General features: G+C 49.2%; 7 protein-coding genes across 7 annotated transcripts; 3 read left to right on the top strand and 4 right to left on the bottom strand.

Annotated features, from left to right (window-relative positions):
• Nucleotides 1-268: 268 nt before the first annotated feature.
• Nucleotides 269-1,909, top strand: P175DRAFT_0531319 (uncharacterized protein; the record flags this gene model as incomplete). The annotated part of the gene is made up of 2 exons (XM_040899860.1): nucleotides 269-1,145; nucleotides 1,779-1,909. The coding sequence occupies 2 exons, from the start codon at nucleotides 269-271 to the stop codon at nucleotides 1,907-1,909; spliced, it is 1,008 nt and encodes a 335-aa protein (XP_040753183.1).
• A 109-nt stretch (nucleotides 1,910-2,018) lies between these two features.
• Nucleotides 2,019-3,247, bottom strand: P175DRAFT_0435776 (putative pectin methylesterase; the record flags this gene model as incomplete). Its single annotated transcript, XM_040893758.1, has 2 exons — nucleotides 2,019-2,573; nucleotides 2,630-3,247. 2 exons carry the CDS (start codon nucleotides 3,245-3,247, stop codon nucleotides 2,019-2,021), a joined length of 1,173 nt encoding a protein of 390 aa, XP_040753184.1.
• A 1,339-nt stretch (nucleotides 3,248-4,586) lies between these two features.
• On the bottom strand, nucleotides 4,587-7,636 carry P175DRAFT_0500676 (plasma-membrane proton-efflux P-type ATPase). The gene is made up of 3 exons (XM_040897002.1): nucleotides 7,497-7,636; nucleotides 7,191-7,414; nucleotides 4,587-7,108 (listed from the first exon to the last, which is right to left on the bottom strand). Exons 1-3 carry the CDS (start codon nucleotides 7,624-7,626, stop codon nucleotides 4,757-4,759), a joined length of 2,706 nt encoding a protein of 901 aa, XP_040753185.1. The 5' UTR covers nucleotides 7,627-7,636; the 3' UTR covers nucleotides 4,587-4,756.
• Nucleotides 7,637-17,073: 9,437 nt separating this feature from the next.
• P175DRAFT_0500680 (MBL fold metallo-hydrolase) lies at nucleotides 17,074-18,537 on the bottom strand. The gene is made up of 4 exons (XM_040897003.1): nucleotides 18,245-18,537; nucleotides 18,030-18,177; nucleotides 17,612-17,977; nucleotides 17,074-17,543 (listed from the first exon to the last, which is right to left on the bottom strand). Exons 1-4 carry the CDS (start codon nucleotides 18,470-18,472, stop codon nucleotides 17,245-17,247), a joined length of 1,041 nt encoding a protein of 346 aa, XP_040753186.1. The 5' UTR covers nucleotides 18,473-18,537; the 3' UTR covers nucleotides 17,074-17,244.
• A 104-nt stretch (nucleotides 18,538-18,641) lies between these two features.
• On the top strand, nucleotides 18,642-19,581 carry P175DRAFT_0500682 (uncharacterized protein). Its single transcript, XM_040897004.1, has one exon. It carries the CDS (start codon nucleotides 18,887-18,889, stop codon nucleotides 19,490-19,492), a length of 606 nt encoding a protein of 201 aa, XP_040753187.1. The 5' UTR covers nucleotides 18,642-18,886; the 3' UTR covers nucleotides 19,493-19,581.
• A 189-nt stretch (nucleotides 19,582-19,770) lies between these two features.
• Nucleotides 19,771-21,859, top strand: P175DRAFT_0436141 (ABC1 kinase family protein; the record flags this gene model as incomplete). The annotated part of the gene is made up of 2 exons (XM_040893781.1): nucleotides 19,771-20,585; nucleotides 20,650-21,859. The coding sequence occupies 2 exons, from the start codon at nucleotides 19,771-19,773 to the stop codon at nucleotides 21,857-21,859; spliced, it is 2,025 nt and encodes a 674-aa protein (XP_040753188.1).
• Nucleotides 21,860-22,352: 493 nt separating this feature from the next.
• P175DRAFT_0492421 (uncharacterized protein) lies at nucleotides 22,353-24,827 on the bottom strand (the record flags this gene model as incomplete). Its single annotated transcript, XM_040895891.1, has 2 exons — nucleotides 22,353-23,441; nucleotides 23,514-24,827. 2 exons carry the CDS (start codon nucleotides 24,825-24,827, stop codon nucleotides 22,353-22,355), a joined length of 2,403 nt encoding a protein of 800 aa, XP_040753189.1.
• Nucleotides 24,828-25,176: the final 349 nt, after the last annotated feature.

Genomic DNA, 25,176 nt, shown 5'->3' on the forward strand with positions numbered 1-25,176 from the left:
CAGGATGGCAATTGATTCTGGATTTTCTCCCCAAGACCTCTCCCATATTACCCAGCATCTCTGCATAACTCGCATGCTATGGGCTGGAGAACCCCATACTCAACTCGTGCATCTGTCTGTGCTTTGCGCGGCATGTCACTCGCCTCCAGCTTACTCGGCTGTTACCTTGTCAACTATACCTTTTTCAATACGTGACCTCTAACTCTCTTTTGTAGGTGCCTTAGAATTCACCATCCCCCGTCGATACCGTCGTTAGAGCACCGTGGCGATGGATGCCAAAGAAATTGAACTGAAAGCAAAGGCCCTGACAAAGGCTGCAACTCAGAACGAGCCTGCGTCCAATATCGTATCACTCCTAAAGGAGCTGCAACAAGGCGTGAAGGCTACAGAGGATTTACTGCGATCCACCCGCGTTGGGATTATCGTCAACAAGTTCAAGCAACACAAGTCACCCGAAGTCGCGCGCCTGTCGAGTGAGATTGTATCCAAATGGCGAAACGAGGTCAACAAGCAGAAGGCCGGTGGGTCAGCTTCAGCCAGCCAACGATCGAGCGGATCTCCACGCCCAGCCCAGCACGGAACCGCCTCGCCCGCCGGGTCGACTCCCTCGGATAAGCTGTCCAAGCTCTCAGTCCCTCCGGATAAGCGGACGTGGAAAGCGGACGGGGTTGATGTCAATCAGACAGGGAACCGTGCCCGTGACAACTGTATTGGACTCATGTATGATGGGCTGTGTTTCAACTCTACAGAACCCCCAAGAGTTGTGCTGTCCAAGGCCGCAGCCGTGGAAGCAGCCGCCTACAGCGCCTTCGGTCCGGAAACAAAAGAGCCATACCGCACGAAGATCCGTAGTCTATTTCAAAACCTCAAGAACAAGTCCAACCCAATGCTTCGCGTGCGTGTGTTGGGCAACGAAGTCACCCCGGAATACTTTGTGAAGATGACCCACGACGAGCTCCGATCCGCTGAACAGCGCGAGCAGGACCGCAAGATTCAGAAGGAAAACATGGACAAGGCCATGGTGGCCCAGGCAGAACGCAGTATCAGTACCAGCTTGCAGTGTGGCAAGTGCGGCCAGCGCAAGGTGACCTATACCGAAGCCCAGACCCGGAGTGCTGATGAACCTATGACGCTGTTCTGTACATGTATGAATTGCGGAAAGTCATGGCGGCAGTAAATTCTTTCTTCTTCTTCTTCTTCTTTTCTTCGATATTGCTCGATATGTGAATTTACTACTACCAACGGCGAGGAGTTGAAGGTTGTTTAAAAGGGGGAGGACATTTCCTTGGCTAATGGAGACTTTCTCTAGTATTCTTTTTTTTTTCTTTTTCTTCATTCCATCCGGTCATCCATCCTAATCGATTGGAGTCGGAATATTCTTATTATTACTACTAGGTAGCCTTGCAAGATAGATTTTATGACAGACTGTTTGCTCTTTTACCCGTCAACCTTAGCATTTACGTCATCAGTATACAAGTACACTTCTTCTCTTCTTCCCTCCTTACTTATATCATCTCCCAAACCAACCAAGCACGCCCCAAGAAACAAATCCCAAAGAAACCAAACAGAAAAACAAAAGAAAAGAAAAGAAAAGAAAAGAAAAGAAAAGAAAAGAAAAGAGAATCCCTCCTCTCCCCAATCCACTCCCTCTGCGCCTCTCTCTCCCAAAACACCACCACCTCCTCCTCCTCCTCCTCCTCCTCCTCCCTCCTCACAAACTTCACATCATCAACCACCTCCCCCGCAAATAATCCACGAACATGGCCTGCCGCAACTAGCCCCCTTCCTCGGCCGCACATTCACCGGCCCAGACGGCATCCGGGCGTACTTCCGCTTACTGGGGGAGCTCCTTCTCATCGACGCGACCTGGGGCGGTGGACGTGGAGAAGATGGTTGTTGTGTTGTATGAGAAGAGGAGGAGTGGTGGTGGTGGATCTTTCTGGATCTTTATTTGATTATTTGATTATATGATAGGGGATGTAATAGTCAAAAGTCTGTTATAGGAAACTTGAACCCGTCTATGCGTGCCAATCAATCCAGCCAACGTTGCCCGGTTCCCCATCTGGAGTAAGGAAGACTTTGGCGGGGGAATCATACGGGTTGTATTCCTTGCGATTCAGCTCCATCGTAGTGTTCGATGAAGCACGGCCGGTGGCATTAAACCCAGGCCCGAAAGCTCTGTACTCCGCCATAAACGTTTCGTTGGTAAGGCGGCTAACACCGCCCACAACCCAGTCAATGTAACCGATGGGATCAATGCTGGCGTCCTCGGAGGTGAGGGCGAAGATGGAGCGGTGCAAGCTGTTCCATGGGCGGCCGAGGGCGCATTGGCCAACAATCTGAGGAGCAATCGAGGTGTTGGCAGCCATGACGGACGAGCCGACCACGTAGACGCCGTATTTGTTTTCGAAGGTGGTCTCGGTGCCCTTCCAGGCAGTAATACCGCCACCACAGCCGCGGAGGAGGATTTCGGAGGACTGGATCCAGGCGGTGCCAAATCCGTACAGGAAGTCGGTTTGGCCGGCAATGATACTTTTGTAGAAGTATGCATTTCCGAGTTTACCCACGTAGACCTGGGGGTTGTCAGCTTGTTTTCTGCCTAGGTTACTATGGGGGAGAGGCTGCGCACCGTATCCTGATAGGAATAGAACCCGCAATAGTAGAAACCACCGTTGGCACGGCTAAAACTCAGCGCATGCGCTGGGCCATCAGAGAAATCAGCCCAGGTGTTTGTGAAGTCGATGTTGTATACTTTGAAATCAACGTTGCCAAATGGCGTATCCTCTGGCACAGGATACCCCGTAGTGCCAGAACCAGTGTAGCTAGCATCCAATGTAGGTGCAACAACCAGGACACTTGAAAACACATTGTCAACGCTTTTGCCGGTGCCATCATGGTTGGCTTGTGCCCATGTAATGGTCACCTGGTTCTTGGAGGCATCGGTAAGATGGTCTGTCTGGCCAAGCAAGGTGATCGGGCCACAGCGGGTGACGTTGAGCTGCTCCTTGTATTCGCCTGCCAGAACCAAAATTGTTTGCGTACTGTCATCATTTGGCAGAGACTCAATGGCTGCCTGGACGGTAGAGAAGTGCGCCTTGGGGTTGGACTTCGACACAATGATCGTCCCTTCGGGGCAAGCTGTCAGAGATCCCTGGCATTGGCGGTGTGACTTTGGCGGTATACCAGCTGCACATGCCAGCCATGCATTGAGAAAAAGCGGGAAAAGCCAGTAGAATAGTCTAGTCATTTTGCCCATGCCTGTTTGAAGGAAGCCACCGGGTGAGTCTGAAGAGTCACCCAACCTCAACGTTGTTCATGCCAATATCATCCCTTATGTAGATGTAGGATTGCTCGTCATTTCCCCGCAATTTCGCCTGATTCCTGGAGATTCAACGCGGGGAAATAGCAGAAGTTCCACCGCGAAATGATGAGAAACCCTGTTCTGTTTTTCTAGGTGAAGCATCTGCTAACCGTTGCAAGCATCCCTTTGTCCAATTGCGCGCGGCCTCAATATCGCTTAGGAGATTCGATCAGTCGCTATTGCGGAGAGATGCACCAGATGAGCGGACGGAAAAATCCGTGCGAAAAGCGACGGAGAAATGCATCCCGCCTGTCAGCATGGTGACATTTCCATTGTGGGAGAGGAATGATTTCCCTGGAACCAGAGTCTCCAATGCCAGGTAGGGGCAGAGACAGCGATGGAGAATGATGATAGAAACGAATGAGACTGGAGGTCTACAGGGTATTGAACGAGGGGTTGAAAAGAAAAGAGGTGAAAAGCTGAAGTCACAAGGACGAGCTGCCTGAGGCAAGGTGGTATCTTCAACTTCAACTTCAACTTCAACTTCAACTACAACTTCCCCGTCAGGTACGCATCCAGGATCCCATACTCTGAGCTCAGTTTTCATTAGTGTTATCTATTACTTCTCCGCTATCACGGCGGTTCGATATGACTGATTCCCAAACACTCAGTCGTCATCAATAAATGACTGCCACTACAGCTCGGCCCCATTGGAGCTAGTCACAGCGAGAGACAGCCCAGCCGATGGAGCTGATGACGAGAGCTATGGAGATGGCAATTTCCCAAAGCAGGTGGGAAAAATTATGGAGCCCAGCTTCGGTGAGACTCCTGGCCCTGACTGACTCGCTGGCTCGCTACTACGGTGCTCCATCCACTAACTAACATGGACGAAAAATCAGCGACGGATCCAGGAGCAACGCAACGAGGTTCACGAAAGGTAACAATTAATGGGTTATCGGGGGCCGATCCGAATCAAATCAAAAAAAAAAAAAAAAAAAAGGGGTAAATCGTCATCCTGGCGCTTATACTAATTATAATTGTACTATTCTCTAGTGCATCACTGTGCATACGGAGTACAGGACTATCCTCCACAATGGGAGTACGGAGTACCGAGAGTCGAGCCCGGAAATGATTCCCCCAAATCGGGTCTGGAAAGTCGAGTCACTTCAGTCTCCGGGGTTGGGGTTCAGTTTACAGGTTCGAACATGCATTTACTAAAAATAAAAAACGAAATTTCTTGAAACCCTTGATTCACTAAATTTACCACTATTAATGACATACATACATGTAAAAGAAAAGAAATCAACTCTATCAACTTAGAGCAAGTAATAGGGGGGGGGAAAAAAAATCTATAATACGGGTAAAAAGTGCAAAGCTGTGAGACAGCCTATGCATGTATGCGCAAGCGATATCCAGGTGGTATGAAATAAGGAACGGGTGCAAAAGCAAAAACGCTTACTCCTCTTCATCCTCGGGAGAAGCGCGGGCACCAAGGGTGTAGCGGGACTTGCCGTGGGCATCAACCTCGTGCTCGATAGCCAGCTTGGCGAGAGCACCCAGCATGTTCTCGATCTTGGTGTCAACCACGGAGCGGTTCTTGCGGCCGAGGTTGTCAAGACCAGGAATGATGGTGAGAATGTAGTAGACGACGGCAATGATGACGGTAACACCAATGGAGTAGGCCCAGATGACAACGACGGTGACAATATCGGTATCGCTGTGGATGGAGAAGTGATCCTGGCTGGGGGGGCTGGTCTGGTGGTAGTCGCCGGCGAGCCAGCCGAAGACACAGAACAGGGTGGCGAGGACATCGACAATGAAGATGGCGAAAACCAACTGCCACGAGGGCCAGGTCTTGCCACCACGGGTGACGAAGATGAGCCAGTTCTCAGTGAGGGAAACTTCAAGGAAGAGGATGGACTGGGGAGAACCGAAGTTCTGGATGATACCGCCGTTCTCAAGGAAGAGAGAGGCACGGATGATCCAGGTACCAGCAGCAAGGAGAACACCGAGGACAACGGAGATGACCCAGATCTTGGGCAACTGCCACTCGACGGGGCGCATTTCGAAGTGAGCATTATCGTAGGCAACGGCAATGGTAGCAAGATCAGCAAACAGAGCAATGAAGACGATCAGATCGGCACGGATGGTCTCGTTGATAATGATCATGGAGGTGACGAGGTACAGTTCCAGATGGATACACAGAGCAATACGGTACTGGATGTAGGCCTTCATACGCTGGAAGATCTGGCGGGCAAGCTTGATAGCATCGACGATGGTGGAGAGACCAGGGGCAAGGAAGACAATATCGGCGGCAGCCTGGGCAGCTTCGGTGGAACCCTCGACCGCAATACCACAGTCAGCCTTCTTGAGGGAAGGAGCATCGTTGACACCATCACCAGTCATGGCAGTCAAGTGACCACGCTGCTGGAGCATCTCGACGACCTGGTACTTGTGCTCGGGGAAAACTTCAGCGAAACCATCAGCCTTCTCAACGAGATCGTACTGAGCAGAGCCAGCAAGACCACCGTGGATGAGCTTCTCGGAGTCGTAAACCTTGGTCGAGAGAGCAAGCATCTTGCAGGTTTCCTTGGCAATGGCAAGAGCATCACCAGTCAACATCTTAACGGACAGACCGAGGTGCTGGGCCTCAGCAATGGTGTGGGCAGTGTCATCACGGGGGGGGTCGAACATGGGGTACATGCCGAGCAATTGCCAGGGCTCACCCTCCTTCTGGACGGCAACACCGAGAGAACGGAAACCACGGCGAGCGAACTCAGTAGCCTTGTCACGGAACTTCTGGGCCTCCTCCTCGGAGCACTGGGACATGTTCAAGATCGCCTTGGGAGCACCCTTCGCGCAGACGTAGCGGACACCATCGCAGGTACAGACGGTCGTAATACGCTTGGAGACCGGATCGAAAGGAGTGTACTTCTCGGTGATCCAGTTGCGGGCGAGAATTTCACGGGCCTTGGGGTAGCGGCGGAGAGTAAGAATGGTGACCTTGTCAATGGGGTCGAGGTTCTTGACGTTGTGGTTGGAAGCAATCGCAGCAACAGCCATCATCCAGTTGACATCAACACCCTCGTTGACGTAAGGCTCCCGGATGGAGAGCTGGTTAGCAGTGAGGGTACCGGTCTTGTCCGAGCAGAGAATATCGACACCAGCCAGGGATTCGATGGCAGTGAGCTTCTGGACAATGGCCTTCTGCTCAGCGAGGTAGGCAGCACCGACAGCGAGGGTGGTGGTGGTGACAACGGGAAGACCGACGGGGACACCAATGATCAGGAGAATCAGGGTGTACTTGAGAAGACTCTCGTCCGAGTGCTCGGGGGTAGCGATCTTGAGGTGACGGTAGAAACCACCAATCCAGGCAGCGAGAATCCAGAACATGACGAGAACGAGCAGAGAGGTACCAATGTTGTCCATGACGGCCTTGAAGTGACCCTGGTCCTTGGCGCCCTGAACGAGAGCAGCGGTCTTACCGACGAAGGACTGTTGGGCAGTAGCAGTGACGACAGCGTAGGCCTTGCCGCGCTTGCAACCAGTGGTGTAGTAGCAAGTGTCAGCCATGTACTTATCGACAGCGAGAGATTCACCAGTGATGGCGGACTGATCAACGGCAACAAGAGAGACACCGACGCGAGCCTCGATGCCACCATCCTCATCCTCATCATCCTTCTCCTTGAGGGTATCATCGTTGGCAGTGGCGAGGTATTCCTTGTAAGTCTCGTACATTTCAGGCTTGTCGTAGTCGCAGATCAGACGAATATCAGCGGGAACGATGGTACCTTCCTCGATAATAACCTGGAGAAGATGCATGTTAAAAACACTGGTTCTTCGAAAGTTGGGTTCAAGAGGGGGGGGGGGGGGTAAAGGATTGGCTTACAATATCACCAGTAACAAGCTCGCGAGCAAGAATTTCCTGTTCCTGGCCATCACGCTTAACAACAGCCTTCATGGCAATGTCACCCTTGAGGGAAGCCACCACGTCGGCAGCCTGCTTCTCCTGGTACCAACCGACCACAGCGTTAAGCATCAGAATACCAATAATGACACCGAAATCAATCCAGTCACGCAGACCAGCAGCCAAGAGAACAGCCAATTCCATAACTAAACGTAGGCATTGCGTCAGTCAGCACGCATACTCCAATGCCATCCTTCCCCCGTCATCGTAAGATCATTGCGCACTCACCATAGAGAATAGGACCACGGAAGTAACCAATGAACTGAATGAAGAAGTTGGTCTTCTCGGTAGTCAGTTCGTTCCAGCCAGTGCGCTTGCGACGAGGTTCGACCTGGCTGGAAGGAAGACCAGAGTTCATGTCGGTCTCCAGCCATTCATCGGGGCAGACGAAAGCTTCCTCGGTACCATCTGCGTCCTTCTTCCAGAATGCGAAGCCGGACTTCTTCTTCTTCTCGCTCAGAGCACCAGCGCTGGAGGTAGAGCCGCGACGCTTATCACGAGCAGTCGAGATGTAGCGGTTGAGCGCGGCATACTCGTCAAGGCCAGCGCCATCGTTCACGTCAGGAGCAGTGCGAGAATGGTCACCATTCTCCACGTCAGGAGCATAGGAAATCCTCCGCTCCGCCATTGTTGCTTCGGCTCACAAAGCCCTTAGAACCCAAAACGATCTGAGCAGAGGCAAACACAGAGTGGCAGGAATGGCGTAACAGTCGGACAATCCTATAGAGAAAGAAAGAGAGAAGAGAGGGGAGGAATGGAAGGCGAGGGGTGGGAAGGGAGAATGCTTTAATATTCGCGGAGGGGGGAGTATGATTTCCACGGGACCAGGACAAACACGTCTTTAGTCTCGAAGCTCCAACGGGCGGGCAACTTTCCCTGTGCGTAAGCCCACTTTTTTTTTTTTTTTTTTTTTTTTTTTTCCCTTCTTTCTCCTTCGTTTTTTTTTTTTCTCATTTTGCCTTTTTTTTTTTTTTCCTTATTAATTTTCTCTTACCGTTTTCAGCCTAGTGTCACCGGGAGCAGTTTAGCCACTGATCGAAGGTTCGCTGTCCCTGGTTAGGTAACTTGTAAGGTCATTCACATGTACACACACATTTCCGCTTAACGGCACGCACCATTCCCGACTAGTCTCAACTGGGGAATTTTCTCTTGTTTTTTTCCTCATATTTATTATTTGTTTTTTTTTTTATTACTTATTTCCCTAGATTTCGTCTCCAAGGATGTGGGTCCTTTTTATTACCAACCTTACTGTAACAGGGATAGTCCAGGATGTAGAAAAAAACTCTACTCTTTCCCTTTATCATCATCTTCGACAGGACTCTTTGGTACGGCATTTTACGCCGCTTACTCGTTCTCTTGTGTTGATGTCTCGATGGGGTAATCCCTTCTGTACAATCAATGGCACTTGGCATCCATGACCGGCAGACTTGTGCCGAGTTTTGCCCCCCTCACTCTCTCCATACTGTCGGCTCAAAGAGAAATTTACGGAGTAACATGAACAGGGCGCTCTATCTTCTCTCGTCCGGGATGGAGGAGGCAAAATCGTTTTCTTTTTTCTTTTTTTTTTTTTATCTCAGAAACTCTGGGGATACTACAACCCCGATTTTATCTCGGTCGGAGGCAAGATACTTTTCCCTTTCCTCTTCTTCTTCTTTTTCTTCGGTTTTTTTTTTCACTACAATTGAAGGGTTACAGTATCCTGATGTAAAATACAAGACATTCATGTCCAATCAATCAACCCGGCAGAAGAAAAAAGACAGCTTCAGAGTCCAAGAAGTTGAATTTCTGGGTTATGACTTATGATACGCTGGTACACTACCACATCAATAGTAGTCACTTTTTGCCGCGTGCGGGTTCCTCGTTAATTTTCCTGCTTCTGCCCTTTTTCTATGCGCGATTTTCTTCCGGACTTGCAAAGTCACTAGAGAAGGATGATAGTAATAGTTAATCAAATTGATCGTAATAATCCCCCATCCGCGAAAAAAAAAAAAAAATAAAATAAAAGAACGTCTTATCGGCAATCATGGAGGTCTTACTCACTTTTTCCCATGTGTCGCCTCGTTTCCCTTCCGGAAATAAGACTACAAATTGAGGAGGGAAGTACTACTGTTGTCTTACTGTCACATTCTTCTGGTTTTGATTATGTTTCTCTTAAAATTTTCTGGTCGTCCTGTTGTAGATAATCCTCCGATCCTGATGAGGTATTGGTGACTGGACAGGAATCTGAAATTGGGACCACGAGCTCATTCAGACGGCAACGCAAGGGGGGTTACCACATATTTCCAGATTCGGTCATGCAGGGCCAAAACAACAACAACACATACTTTGATTATGAAGGAATGGATCTCATTATTACATACTTGAGGATCCTATTAGCTAGTTACAGGTAACTGTTCAATTGACTACTTCGAGACTGGCCCCATCAATCTCTCTTTCAGTTTCCTCGATATTTAATCTCTCTCTCGTTCGCCATTGCGTCGTATGCAACTGAAGGATCTCCTCCACACCAAGCTGTCTACCATCCCTGTAAAACACCGGAGTTGAGTGACGACTATCCCCCACTCCTCACTCTTCTTCCCACACCAATCCCCGACTTTCTCGTCTAAACGCGGTATTTTCTTGTGACTGGCCAGCATCCATGGGCGAGACTCCACTCCATTTGCTCTTCTTTAATCAAACTTTCGCAGAGCTTTGAATTCTACTCCGTAATTATCATCATCATCATCATCATCATCATCATTATCATCATTAGTGTTAGAGTGAGAATCACCATAAGTATTCCGTAATAGTAGTAAGTGATAATACCAGATAACCGCATCCATATCTTGCATCTGGAGTTGAGATCCCGCCTGCGGTCTCGATAGTCTGACAACCCCTAGGTATCACGAAGGACCTACATACATACATACATACACTGTAAATGTACTCTGTACTCTGTATGCGTTTTTAACAGGAAAAACAACTCTCCACCCAAGGTTCCGCAGAGGCAAAGAAAAAGTGAAAAAAGAAGAAAGCCGGACAAAATCCCACCCAACCGGCGGTCCGTATATCCAGGATCCAGATCCTCCTATCTATCCTGTCATCATCTATCTGTACAGTGTACACTGACGGGGAATCTCCAGGTCCAGCAGAAGGCTTGTCCTGCTATTCAATCAATCAAAGTGGTTGAACTGCCAACCTCGCCAAGGTTTCTCCTCCACAACCTTTTAACTAGTGAAAAGCTTTCCCCTGGGGTGGATAGTCGAGAGTCGAGTCGAGGATCGAGAGTTTGAGCTCGCGACTTGGAAATTCCCATCCTATCATCCGTTTGGTTGTTTGTCGTTGACTTGGTCTCCAGGGAAATATTAACTACCCGTACCTAGGTATCTCGTTCGTTATTACTACTCTCTTACTCGTACCGAGGTATCTAGATATATTAACCAGCTAGTTATTGAGAATCTTAAAAAAGATTATTCTCATTCCTTGGTGCTTCTTCCTTCGCCTGCCTGGGTGAGGCTTTTTACGATCGGAACAAGGCTCGTTTTGAATTCGGGTTCATAAACCTTATCCTGTTATCAGTGCTTAGGAAACAAAGTACCTATCCTAGGTACCTCCATCTTTCATATTCAACCCCAGCAGTGTGAGTCCAGGTATTGCGTGGAGAGCATATCTATCATATCTCACCACCTGCAGGTGTTCAACGAGGCCACGTTATCCGGCTGCAAACGTTGTGTACGGAGTAGGGATGGGGAAACGCATGCCAAATGCGACCAACTCCACATCCAGCTCAAAAAAGAATTCCTGTAGAAGAGAGAGAGAGAGAGACAGAAGTTCAAGAAAGAAAGAAAAGTCCAATCCAGTCTGGTACCTAGGTAGGTAGCAGAAGTAGATGATTCGAATGGAGAGAGATCGACGTGGAAATAGGATAATTTACGACGTTGCCATTCCATACCCTGCTGTGACGTATCGAAATCGTCTTCCAAGAGAAGTCGAGACTCAAGAGTAAAAGGAGTGCGCCGGGAGGTCCGAGGAGGTGGCATACCCTGCGAGCGCTTTCCGCGGCTGCGAAATAGTTACACCTGGGGATGTACTCTGGGATGAGTTAGTTAATAGTTAGTTAGTTAATGTCGCAACGCTTGGTAATTCCCCAAAGCCAATAGTTAATAATAATACTCATCATAATAGCCCAGGATCCTGAGGTTTTTTTTTTTTTCCATTCTCTTCGATCTCAATTCTCAATTCTCGTCTATAGTAAACTCTCCCTATGGATAGATGTAGAGGTAGTACTACATTAAGTAGTAGCAGACTATTCTCACTATATTAATGACGTCCTCGAGAAAGAGTCAGGTATACTCCGTACTAACTACTCCATACTTCGGTACGTAAGGAAATGACTGGCATGGCCTTGACCGAACCAAAGCCCGCCAGCGCACCCCCCCCCCCCCCCCCCATACGTTAACTCCTAAGAACCTAAAGAGGTTTGCGATCGAATATCTGGGGGATTCTCACCAACGCCGGCGCGAGTCGTGCAGGCAAGAAACGGACATCTGGCCACGTCAGCCAAGAGCGGTTTTCCACGCCATCTCTGCCGCATGGCTCTCGATGGTGTGGTGTAATATGTCAAGGAATTCTCCTCACAGGGCTGAATTAAGTGTAGGTATCCTTTCTTTGTCTTTGACAAATTGAAGTTTTCTTCTGACAGGTTGGGAATACCGAGGGGATTGGAAAAGTTACATATGGATGTTCCGCTAGTGGCTCACCAGCCGAGATGGCGCTGATTGCTGTTATTACACTACGCGGTACTAGCAGTATCTGGTGAGATTCTTCTTTCCCTGTGATTGGATTAGAGTAGAGTCGAGCAAGCTTGGGTGGGTGCTGTCTGTACTCCGTACAGAGGACTCGTATAGCTCCCTCCAGCTAACTGTACATAGTTAGTACCAAATTGCACAGCTTTTTTTTTTTTTTTTTTTTTTTTTTTTTTTCGCCGACAACTTCTGGTTACTGGTACCTGAGATAGCCACCCCACCAGATACCATGGAACCCGCGTTTCGGTCGAATGTCAATTCGGCCCCTATCCAGCGGGTTTAATTAATCTTCAAAGTACCTAATCAAAATCTGGACTCTGCTGGAAATTTTGGAGGCTGGGAGGTAAGGATATATGAAACAAACCCGCAGGTTATCATCTCAGGACTCCGGAAGCAGTAATAACAAGACAAGAACTGCCAACTATGACTAGTAACTAATATTAATGAATATTGATAATGATGATTGACATACTCCGTAGTCCGTACGGGGAGCAAGTCATGCTGATCCCTGCTAGTCCCAATAATAACACAGGCATGTAAATTTGTTTTTTTTTTTTCAGGAAGTGAACAAGGGACACGTGAGAATTCAGAGAGAGATTTCACTATCTAATCTACTCCGTACTACGGTACCCTTGAATTCAATCAAGCAGAATGAAACGACAAATGGCGCCAATCCATCATACTCCATAGACGGAGACTGAGAGGAATAGTGCTCCATATGCTCCAATATATCCCGCACCACACGGTATACCTGCCAATCACTTTAACCCAACGTAGTAGTAGCCAGTACTCCGTACAGGCAATAGTCAGTGGGATTGTTGGTTAGTGGGCGGTGAAGAGAGGGTCCTCCGGTCGCCGGAGGAACTTTGTTACGGAACTTACGATACCAACTTTCTGGCTGGAAAGCATCCCACACCGGTAATGGTCTTCTTCCTCCTCTACACTAAAGCCAACTATCGACGTAGGTGTAGGTAGAACATACCTACTAACCTTACTCCGGACGGAGCACATCTGGAGCAAACGAGGCGGGCTTCCAATCATGCGTCCGGAGTACCGTGGGCCATATCAATCCGCGAGATCCGTTCTCGACGCCTTCTAGAAATAATTTTTTTTTTTTTTTCGTGGGTCTGCTTATCTAGCTGCAATCCAGTCAATCTATCGGCTATCCTGTCCCCCTTCTTCTAGCATACTACGTTGGGCCCGATCATGTCATCATAGAGACGGTTGTATGATGCTCAGACCATGTACAGACTACAGAGTTATTATCGTCAATGACAAGGAATGCCCGGATGTCGGCATGCTGTCAGAGAAAGTAAAAAAAAAAGACGAATAAACTACGTCATAACTTCCCCCGTGCCTACTGGAAGGAAGTCTGGAGAATTTTGCAGCTGCTTCCTGGTGGTGGTGGCAACTGGGGGACATTCAGGCTTGTTAGGTTACGGCGTTTTGCTGTGTTCGGCCAAGTAAAATTGAGGTCGAGAAGCGAAATTCCCAGCTGGGTTAGCGCGGCCTCTGGTATTTTTCTATCCCCAATGCAGTAGGATTGGAACTAGCCCTAACTTTAGTCAGACTGTCGGTACTCCTTCAGTTAGTTATCTTACACTGCAAGCCTTTGTTGAGGATTCAAAAACAAAGAGCAGAGATTTATTCCCCCCCCCCCCCCCCGGATTCCCTACCAGAGAAGCAATGGACCTGTTCTCCAGCCAGGGTCTGATTTGACCTTTTGGGTATTCTGGACTAATCCTGCCCCCAGCCTGTGCTTGGCTTCTGGTACCTACAGTAGTTTCCCAGACTACGCTCCATAAATACTGCCACTCACAGGATAAACAGGAATAAATTAATGGTGAATCATGATAATCAAATGCACGCTCCTCACTCGTCCGAAGGCCCACTTTTGACGATCGCCCGTGCCAAGCTGTCTCATCGATGATCTTGGTGAGGGATTTTCTCGCACTTGCCCAGCCCTCTTTGCTCCTCCATCCGAGGTTGTTCCCCCCATCAATGAATTTATTGATATCATCTCAGTATCCGTAACACCGCGCGGAGGAATGGGAAGGAAGCGCGAATGCCAAGAGCCAAGAGACCGCGGTCTCTTGCTCCCATCCGGAGTAATAATCCCTTCACGGGTTCTCCGATTCATGAATCCTCTCGGGCCTCCTCAAACAGTTAGCTAGGTTCCTTAAAGACGGGAGAACTAGACTAACTAATCGACAGAGCAGCAGGAGCAGGAGCAGCAGCTCCGTAAACCTGTCTCGAACTAACTCACTAACTAACCCAAGGTCACATTAGTGGGAACTAAAACAATACCACACTCTTCTTTCAAGCTTCATCCTGCTTTCGAAACATCCAGGAAAAATTGGCCATCCTTTGAACAAAAAAAAAAAAAAAAAAAAAAACACCCCCACGAGTCATCCAGGATGAAGCCAAAGTGGATGAGCGATTTTCAGGTTTGATTTCGCGCCGGACGCCACTTGACCATATCTGTTAAATCGCTAGGACTAGGATAATTAAGATATCCGATTTAATATACCCTAAAATCATATGAAATCCTCCGTGCGCTACCCTGCTTTGTAACTACCTGAGTTAACTACGTAGCGCTTGGGAGATGCGGTTCAGCGTCATTTTTCCCCAAGGAGAATTTCCCGACCGAGTCAGACGGCTCGGGCATAGAATAGAGAGTCCTTGGGGAATTTCTCGGACTCGGTGCTAGACCAGGCCGGCCGTCGTTCGTCGTGAATCAACAGAAATTCGCCCCTACAAAAAAAACCCCTCATAGAATACATACCCTCGGGGCATAAAATCCTTCAGTTTAATCCCGGTGTCAGAGTTAGATCCATCGGGAATCGGCACGGTTCTACCTACCGTCCGCTAGGGGTGGCCAAGAAGTTGATATCGAACAGTAGAACTAACTACATATACGTACCATGGGTAGGAGAATTCTCGCAACATGGTTCTTTATTTTTATTTTTATTTTTTTTTTTTCCTTCTGCTCAACTCTGGAAGGGAGACTTTTTCTAGAAAACTCTAGAACTTTTTGAAAACTTTTTCGCTGCCGAGTTAGTTCTTTCTCCGGACAATATGATGCATACTTTTCCAGCATTTCATACTCAATAATGACAAAGGAAATTACTCTTCTATAATATGAAAACTAGAATCCCTGCTATCTCTTCCTATTAATACCCGTGGAGTACTACTATGTACATACCTCAAGTACATCATTTCACTATATATATTGACTCTATAGGCAGCGTATCCATCACAGGATCATTATTCCACTGCTGCCAAGGGATCGCTGCATGGATGGACACCATCCCCGCAACTCCATTCTCACCCGTCAGCAGCAGTACTACCTAGGTGCCTATCATGTAACTAGTAGTAGTAGTATACTACCTAATTGTATGGTAAGGGTAACGAGGAGGTATCCCACCCAGTGTAACACAACACAGCCTGTAAATACGTCCTATAAGTTATGTTATAGAATCCCGGAGAGCTTGGCTGCGCTGGTCCAGAATGCAATAGTCTTTTTTTTTTTTTTTTTTTTTCACAACACACAGACAAGGGTAGGACTGATTCGAGGACGATACATACATAGTACAAGTTTTACTTGGGTAGGTACTAAGTATCTGGTCAACGTCTGGGTTGAGATTCACGTGTCATGCTCGTGGGAATGGGTACCTACATATGTTAGGTAGGTAGGTAGACTTACAGCAGAGGGACTCCGTACTTGTGGGTTGATGAAGGTACTGTTAGTGGAGGGATGCTGTATGCAGGTGTTAAATACTTCAAAGAGACTTGCTCGACTCCAAGATGTCAATCATGCCCAGAACGGTAAACAAGTCACGGTAATGAGGGGGAGAGCAGCCAAAGTCTGGGCATGCAGAGAAATCAAACAATTCAGCCTCTTCAAGTCTCATTTTGCTCAACATGACCAGGAACAGCGTGGGTGGAAGCAAGATTGACTTATCTGAAGTTCATTGTGCTTCTGGATACCCATTCCGGGAAAAAAGAAATGTTGTTGTCGGTCTCTCCACCTCTTATGGTGTCTGTTTTCTGACCTGGTTACTATAATTAATACCCGGAGTGGGAATTCCCTCTCCAGTCTCCACGAATACAATAACCCCCCTCTTGGCAGAGGTTACTCTGTACATATATACCCTCCTTGCGTCCGCTTCCGGATCCAATCGTGTTTCCAGAAGAACAGGAACGGAACAGCCAGCCCCCTTTCTTCCTCTCGCATCCCTTGTTTAATAACATTACAAGTCTCTTGGTGAGGATTATTGTCTGGGCAGGAGGTCGATGGTGCACTGCCCCTGTGAATCGAACTGGGTACGTGACTCGTTCAGGAGTCAATCGAGAATCAGTTAGTTGGTTGCTCTTCTATAGTACGGATAATAATAACGAATATGATCTACATCGGTAGCTAGTAACGATGATTAAAAGTCACCCCAGTTGTAAGATAACTATTGAACCATGCTGATCCTACGTCCTCTGTATATTTCAATTTATCTGCTTGGAGAGAGATAGAATACTTTTCTCATACGCACTATACATCCCTCTACCCATTACCAAGTATAGAGAATCCATTTCGAAGACCCCTCTATCTCTATGATTCAAGACCTGATGAACGACAGAAGATAGGCCTCGCGTTCAAGGCATCATACGAGAGTGAGTGAGTGCCTATTATATTAAACTACCTAGGTAGTTATCATTTTGGTTGTTGATATCAGTTTACACGATTTTCCAGAGAGTGTCAAAAAGCTTGGCTTCGTCAATCTGGATAATAATCTCGCAAATCTCATTTGGAATAAAGAGAAACTGAAACGGTGAGTGTCTGGGTTATATTATCATAGCATATCCTGAAGCTTACACTTACACTTGTTGTCATTCTAGCTATATTGTTGATTATTGGGAGGCATGGACTGGCAGAGTTTATCAATGGACTGACGATGAATATTACCTATTGGGGGGGGGGGTCTACGAAGTCGATTTGACAATGAATAGGTTTGCTTAACCTGAATGCTATTTATTACCCGAGACGGCTGGTATAGGCGGAGTCTCGTTCATTGTATGTCGAAGGATACATCATCATGGTTATCGTATGTTGGGGCCTGTAAAACTACCAACGCTCGGTGGGGATTTCGAGCAATCCTTATCCTTATATACAGTAAGCGTAGCGTACGACGGTTGAATGATTAAAATTTAATTTTCATGCCCACCGAGCATGGAACAAGTAGACCAGGCATGCGCCGTTCAATGGCAAACTTGGCCCTCCACCCAGTGCAGTGTCCAGGGAGAAGAACGGCAGGATCCAGATCAATAAGATCCTTGATAGTGCGTTCTGTCTGGACTGAGTCACTGGTGGCAAGATGAAAGCCTCCAATAACTGCATGCAGAGGAACAGATTTACCTGCAAGCTTGATTGCATGTTTGGTACAGTTGACCACCCCAGCATGGCTGCAGCCAGTGAACATGACAGCTCCTTTGTCTGAGACTGATGAATTAGTGGAATGCATATGATAGCCTTGGGGCTTTGGCACCAGAGATTGAAATAGGAACTACCTTTAACCTTGCACATGATGAATCGCTCGTCAGCAATGATCTCATCCGAGACCCAGTCGTTCTCACGCTTATCGAACCGCATCCCACCCTTGACGCCGGTCTCGTACGGTGTTTGGCGAGGGATCTCACCAGATATGAGAAAGAAATCATCCAGGACTGTGTGGGTATCACTATGCTTCTGAACTGTAGCACCGGCTGCCTCGATCTCTGCAAAAGAAGGATCTGCCTGAAGGGATATGATATTCTCCATCATGGCAAAGCCTCGATAGTCGGGACGATCTGGATGGAGATCTACTATGAGATCTTTGGCGAGACCTTTTGCCTCCTTAGCATCGTTGATCATCTTAATGGCCCGGGGAATTCCTCCTGCAGTGCTTTAGTCTTTGGCCGGTGGTTTGCGGCGCGGGAGCAAGCAGACCTGAATGATCCCGATGCCAGTGGGACAGATGAATCAACTCTACAGAAGAAAGATCGGGTCGCAGGCGTCGAGCATTTCTCTCCCATGCATCCTCCTCGGGCCCTGCGTCGAACAGGACCGAGTGCTTCTTATCGCCTTTGGTCGCAGTCTAGAACGGTTAGCAAAGCCAAGGGACCTTGCGGGGACCAATCAATGGAGGTGTCGCTCATCCATACTATAAGAATCGATAGGCCATGGGCTGAACAGCAGATATCCTCCATCTGAAGCTCTTTATGGGCTTCCCCTCGGTCCTGTAGATGATGGGGTGAGGACATGGCCAGATGGCCCATCAGGCCAGAGACCTGGACGGTGTCAGGAGCAATTGTCGACATGGGATCCAGCTCATTGTCGATGATAACAACGGCTTCTAGCGAGTCCACTTCGACTAGGTTCAGGTCCGCCATGGTGGTGGGTGTATCTCAGAAATGGCCTGGATGGTTGAAGAAGGAATAAGTTGAGGAGGGGCAAGACTTTGGGGCTGAGGTTCACATAATCATTCAGGATCTGGGAATATATATATATACTATGTAATGTAATATAAACCTCGGAACTCCAGACCAGGAGAACGTAAGGAGACGACGCACTCCTTTATATTTGTTGAACCTACAGTAAACATCAAACAGTTCTTCTATCTTTTCTTCGTCTACTTGAATTAGCAGGGAATCGTCGATCCCCCAGGAACCATAGAAGTGAGATCTTGTCCTTCCTTGTCTTCATCTTCATCTTCCTAACATCTTCCCTTTAGCCTCGTCTTTTCTCTCTTTTTTCAATCGCTTCATCTCTTTAGTTGATCGGAATCTAATCTTCTTCTGGTCAATATGCGCCTTCTCGTCCTCCTTTCTCTGTTTCTCCTCACCACCCCCCTCACATCTGCCAAGTTTAGTCCCATCTGCATCAAAGTCGTCACAGCGCTGGCCAGCCGACCGAACGATTTATTCGAGACATTTCAGCGCGAAATCTGTGACAAAGGATGCCAGCCAACGGTGCCTCACTGGGATCTCTGGACTCGTAATAACACCTTTGTCCCGGCTGTGCGCAGTGTGATGCGACACTTGAATGCTCCAAAGCAGGAGGAGGCTATGGTGAAACTCGGGGATGAAGTGGCGGACATCATCAAGCGCCGTTGCGGACCCAAACTCCAGGGACGCGATATCTGCGCAGACTCGGACATCCTGGCTGCCTTTGGGAACTGCTTCAAGACGAACTTTGTGAGGGCTGCCATGAGCAACTTACCAGCCTTGCTCCCGATGGCTTCTGAGCCAGTGTGCCGCAAACAATATGAATATCTCCAATCGGACGACCTGTGGGACGAAATCATCCCGAATAATATGCGAGAGTATGCGAGAGTGTGTAAGGAGTTGCGATGGGAGCCAGTGATGGGGGGGATGAATCTGAATACGTTCTCAGGCGCCTTCTTTCCTTGATGACGAGTGTACAAACAATATATATCGTGAGAGTATCTGGTAAATCAATCAAGTAAGAGAGATATTTATTACCGTACTTGATTAATTCAATGCCGTTTCTTATGAATTCGTCAGATCTTTCTGCCTGAGGTGTCCAACAGCTGCTTCCACAAATCTTCGTCTCACCTCATCGCGAATCAATCATAAAGATATCCCATCCCACCCAAAACAATCTCCAGTGCTTGTCTTTATCGAGCATCATGAGACCCTGTTCTAGCTGAACCGGATCCTCCCTTCTTATGCCGTTTTCCACCGTCGTCCGCGCCCTGCGGCCAAGCTCATCTTTCACGAGCTCCGTCAGCTCTCCTCGTGCTCGACTTCATCCTCACCTGCGCCCGCACGTCTCTCCCTATCCTCGTCTATCATTTGCTCGGTCGCCTTGTAGATACGTGCACTCTAGCGAATTCCAACCTTTTGTGCCTCCCTCTCCTAGCTCCTTAGGCAAACCAAAGCCCGCAAAGACCTACACGCGAACCCGCAGATGGCTCCGTCGCCTCTTCTATCTATCGCTCGTGACTGGTGTCGCGTACACCGTCGACACCCAATTCAACGCTGCCTCCCTAACCCGCACGGCTCGGACATTTACGCTGGGATTACTTGTCGCAGTGGACTATAAGGTCAACTTTCGCCCCAACCCGCCACTTGCCAGCTCCATTGCCGCCGTCCATGCTCGCAACGCGGAACGACTCTCAAACCTCCTCCGACAAAATGGTGGTCTCTACCTGAAGATCGGCCAGGCGATTGCCATGCAATCGGCTATCCTGCCGCCGGAATTCCAGAAGATGTTCGCCCGCATGTTCGACGACGCACCCCAGAACGACTGGAAGGATGTGCAAAAGGTTATCCAAGAGGATTTCGGCAAATCTGCAGAGGAAGTCTTTGGTGTGTCGTTTGCAGGCGATCCTACCAAGGGAGTGATGGAACGTACCGCCAGAGCGAGTGCCAGTGTGGCCCAGGTTCATTGGGCTCGTCTCCCTGATGGGAGAGAAGTCGCGATCAAGGTCCAGAAACAAGAGATTGCCCAGCAACTGAAGTGGGATCTCTGGGCATTCAAGTATGTCCGCCTATCACTCACTGCCCCAGTATACGTTGTATTGATACTAATTCGCGATATGAAGAGTCGTGGCCTGGATCTACAGCAAAACATTCGACATCCCATTCTACAGCCTTGTCCCCTACGTGAGCGAGCGCCTTTCCCTCGAAACCGACTTCGTAAATGAGGCAGACAACTCCGAGATGATGGCCAAATTCGTCGCCGGAGAACCCCGACTCCGAGACCGTGTGTACATTCCTAAAGTCTACCGGGAGCTCAGCTCGAAGCGCGTGATGACAGCCGAATGGATAGAAGGCGTACGACTCTGGGACAAAGACTCTATCACACGTCCCTGGCGCGGAGGCTGGCGCGAAGGCAGCCCCGGCTGCCACGGGACCCCGCTGGATCCCCCGCAAGCCAAACCAAAACCAAAACCCGCCCCGCGAACCTCGACCTACAAGATCAAGCCCGAGCGAGATCATTGGCGCGGCTGGAACGGCCGCGGTGGCCTAGGCCTCTCCCTTAAGGATGTCATGTCCACCATGGTCGACCTGTTCTCCGCCCAGATGTTCCTCTGGGGCTGGGTCCACTGCGACCCGCACCCAGGCAACATCTTCATCCGCCGCAAGCCCTCGGGCCAGTCCGAGCTAGTGCTAATCGACCACGGCCTGTATATCCACATGGAGCCGGACTTCCGCCACCAGTACGCGCGCTTCTGGAAAGCCCTACTCACCTTTGACAACCAGACGATCTCGGACATCGTCAAGACCTGGGGCGTCACAAACCCGGATATCTTCGCCTCGGCCACGCTCATGAGACCCTACCGCGGCGGTAACCTCTCCACCCAGCAGCACCTCGAAGGGTTGAGTAAATCCGAGCGCGCCCAGCGGCACTACGAAATGCAGCAGGCTGCCCGTAAAGCCATCCGCGAGGTCCTGGGAGATGAAACCAAGTGGCCGCGCCAGCTGATCTTCATCGGCCGCAACCTGCGCATTGTCCAGGGGAACAACCAGTTCCTGGGCTCTCCTGTGAACCGGGTCAAGATTACGGGGCTGTGGGCGTCGCGGGCGCTGGCGGAGTCGCCGGACCTCCCGCTGAGCGAGAAGATCAGGAACTTCGGGCGCCATCTGTTGTTCCGAATGGTGCTGTTCTCGAGCGATGTCTTTTTCTACTTTACCAAGGTGCGGCAATTCCTGCATCTCGGTGGTGGAATGGAAGACGACATCGAGGCGCAGATGCAGATCATGGCGAAGGATATGGGCGTAGAGCTCAACCATAGCGTGTTCGAGGGCTGATATATAAAACCATTCTTGGTTTGGCAGACCGGTGATTATACACTATACTCCTATGTACATTTACTTATTAACGAAAAAAAAATAAATAAAAATAAGAAACACTCCTGTCATGATTTATCGGCGCACAAAGCGGTTAAGAGGGAACTGGGTATCTAGCGAGCATCTCAAGCAAATCACATCACGGTAGGCATAATTTTCGTTTCTCATAGCCCATGATTGCAATTCGAAGAAAAAAAACTGAGAGGAAGAGAAACAAGAAAGTAACCAAGAGTAAATAAACCAAAAGGGATAAAAAACATCAACAGATAACTAGTTAACTAGTTAAATGCGCTTGCTGACTGAGTATGTATTTTGAACCACCAAAAATGGAAAAAAAAAAAAAAAAAAAAAAAAAAAAAAAGAAGACACACCCCGCATGCAAATCTCAGAGGGTATCATATCGTATTGTATATATCGAATTAGGGCACAGCACTGGTCTCTCACTACTCGGCGTTCATGGGTGGTCCCATTCGGAGAACCCGAGAGGGCGCCATTCCTGACCAGGGTAAGAGGTACTCGACATTATGATTTCCTCGCTTGAATCATTGTCTGCCGTGACAGGAAGCTCAACTGGGGTTTCGAAGGTGTTGATTGCCCGGGCCCCGCTGCGGTGCGGATGTTCTAGGGGTGGGGGCGGATTCTTATTTTGACCAGTTTCGTGACTTTCGTTGAGCTGTAGAGTTGGGACAGCGGGATGACCGGAAGGAGAAGGAGCTCGCTTCTCATCCTGCAGGTACTGATGCGGATCCGACTGCCCATGTTCCTGTGCGTCTTCTTGGTAGCTGGGTAATCGGGTGCAATTGAGGACGCCTGCCGTCGTTTCCTGCCGCCAGGTGGCTGATGAATCCTTGGGAGTGTCCTCGGATTCACCGGGAATCGTGATCTTCCAAGGAAGTTCTTGGTCGCCCACGCGGCTTGTGCGTGGATTCGTCCTGAAGGTTCCTAGATTGAAGGCCGGATCTGAGGGGTCGTTGTTGGGGAGGTCTCTTTCCTCAGGCCGCGGAGCAAACGTCTTCGGACTGCGGGAACGGAGATGGAGGTCTTGAGCGTAGGTGCGCTCTTGAGAACGGCCGCGGGATGGCGGTGTGCGGGGGACTGGGGAGGGGAGCGGGGAACTAAGTCTAGGCGATGAGAGGTGATACTGCTGCTGCGGGCTAGACGATAGAGGATGGTATCGTGGAGATTGAGGCGAGAGTCGCGCGTGGTCGGTAGGCGAAGTGTAGCTTAATCTTGTTCGGTTTTGGTTGACAGCGCTAGGTACATGCTCGTGCGCTTGAGCGAGAGAAAACGATTCGGGCGACTCGCGCGCAAAGTATCCATCAACGGGTGGGCGCTGGCCTTGGAAGTTATTGCGACTGCCGGTAATGGAAACAGGCGGTTCCTGATTGTCAAAGGAGGACACAGAAGAGCGAGTGATCCTCCTCGACGTTGGCTGTGACAAGACTGGTGCGAGATATTGTTGTGTCTTTCTAATGTCTTGTGGGAAAGACCCAGGCCGTCCCAATGATTGTGTCTGTTTGTGCTGGCTGCGACCAAAAAGTCCCTGGTAAGGTAAGTTAACAGCCGAATCCAGACCAGACGGTAATCAGAAAGGGAGGAACAAGGAGAAACTTACAGTCAATCTATTGAAGGGTTTCTTCGAGGATTGTCCAGCCTTGGGATCGGGCTGATTTGACCCCATTGAAATGCCGCGAAATCGACTCATGCTCTTCAATTTCTCCATGCGCGAGGAGGAATGTCTATGGGATGCGGGGTCCCGCGACGACGAGGAAATCTGTTCTGGCGGGCGCGACCAGTCATACTGTATGGTGAGAGTTGATTGGGGCCTGGTCGACGAAGGCGGTTGACCAGGTGAATAGGCAGATCCGTTCAGTCGGTTCTGTTCAGCCCCATGACCTGCTGAAGCGCCCGGAGAGAGCCTTTCAGAATAATCGCTGTGGCTTGTCCTGGCGCCCAAGGTCCCGCCAGGATTACGCGGCTGGACGTCACCTATGTCGGATGGGAGAGAAACCAGAGAATAATTATCCTGGGCTGATGGCAGAAAATTAGCCACGACATCAATTGTTTGCAGGAATGGGCGGATGGACTCACCAAGCTTCTGCGAAAGGGATGGCGGTGGGCCTAGATCGGCTTCCTGAGCACCCAATGATGACACTGACGGCAGCTGGCCAAGGGTAAGATGACCGTGGGAGCCGCCTCGTCGATGGTCGAATGCTGTTGTTGTTGAGGTTGTTGTTGTTGCTACAGGGGGCGGACTACACCTGCGACTGCGAGTTGACAAGTCTTGGATAATCTGGGACTGTGATTGAGGGCTTGTAGTAGAAAGTGAAAGATGATCCGGACGGTTCCCACGGGGAGCAGAGGCTGCATTATTATTATTGGCCTGTAAAATAGCGTCGTCCTTTTCATTGTCTTGAAAACTGTCGCAGTTCCTCGACGATGATGCCTCTTGGAGTGGCTTAGCGCCCGACTGCTCCACCTCTTTGCAGTCAGCACGATTATTATTACTGGGTGGGCGAGAAGGTTGAATATGCTCCCCTGACCCCTGGATGGAGTCGCTGGGGCCTGCTGGGCAATGCTGCTGCTGGTCGTCTTCCCGGGGAGCATACGCGCCCACCAGCGCTACGTCGTCACGACGCTCAAAGCTTTGTCTCTGAGCCATTTGGTTGCTTGCATTGGGGTCGGAGTATGCGGCTGGACGTCGTACAAAGGCTTCCTCTCCGGCAGTGGGCGCCAATCGATCATCATTCCAACTTACTGTCCATGGTTTACTCGTAGGGGCGGAATAAAGGTCCTCAGAGTCGGCTTTTATGGTCGGTAGGCCCCCCAAAGGCGCAGCAGCACTTTCCTGGTGGCCATCTAAGTCTATGTCAGACTCAGCGTCAGGCTGAAGGTCTGAAAGGCGCACAGGTCTGTGGTACCCACGCATCGATTGAAACCCCTATATCATCACCATTGGGACATTAGAGGCGACAGAAGCGAGAAGAGACATGGAGAGCGGAGGAAAGGAGAAAGGCGAAGGCAAGCGCAGAGGGAAGGGAAGGCAGGAACAGGAACAAACAGGATGAAATAAAGGGCTGATGGAAGGAGAGAGAAGATCTGCAAGCATCCAATCCTGTCACATTTTGAAATGCTTATTGACATATTTTCAATTACAGCATGCCCTGGTATCAATCAAATAATAGCTGTGTAGGCAAAATAAAACAGGTAGAGTGATGGACCGTAATTTAGGTATACATAACCACACGCTTCCACCTATTGAAACAATGGAAAACAGA

Source organism: Aspergillus ochraceoroseus (assembly GCF_002846915.1).
Source record: "Aspergillus ochraceoroseus IBT 24754 chromosome Unknown P175scaffold_3, whole genome shotgun sequence".
Lineage (NCBI taxonomy): Eukaryota > Fungi > Ascomycota > Eurotiomycetes > Eurotiales > Aspergillaceae > Aspergillus > Aspergillus ochraceoroseus.

Excerpts from the sequence above, each read along its gene's own strand:
- P175DRAFT_0500676 (XM_040897002.1), bottom strand. The coding sequence starts at position 7,626 with ATGAACTCTGGTCTTCCTTCCAGCCAGGTCGAACCTCGTCGCAAGCGC. Across the intron at positions 7,415-7,496 it reads CCGTGGTCCTATTCTCTATG|TTATGGAATTGGCTGTTCTC; the intron begins GTGAGTGCGCAA and ends GCCTACGTTTAG. Across the intron at positions 7,109-7,190 it reads AGCTTGTTACTGGTGATATT|GTTATTATCGAGGAAGGTAC; the intron begins GTAAGCCAATCC and ends CATCTTCTCCAG.
- P175DRAFT_0500680 (XM_040897003.1), bottom strand. The coding sequence starts at position 18,472 with ATGGCGGACCTGAACCTAGTCGAAGTGGACTCGCTAGAAGCCGTTGTT. Across the intron at positions 18,178-18,244 it reads ATGGCCTATCGATTCTTATA|ACTGCGACCAAAGGCGATAA; the intron begins GTATGGATGAGC and ends TAACCGTTCTAG. Across the intron at positions 17,978-18,029 it reads CTGGCATCGGGATCATTCAG|GAGGAATTCCCCGGGCCATT; the intron begins GTCTGCTTGCTC and ends AAAGCACTGCAG.
- P175DRAFT_0500682 (XM_040897004.1), top strand. The coding sequence starts at position 18,887 with ATGCGCCTTCTCGTCCTCCTTTCTCTGTTTCTCCTCACCACCCCCCTC.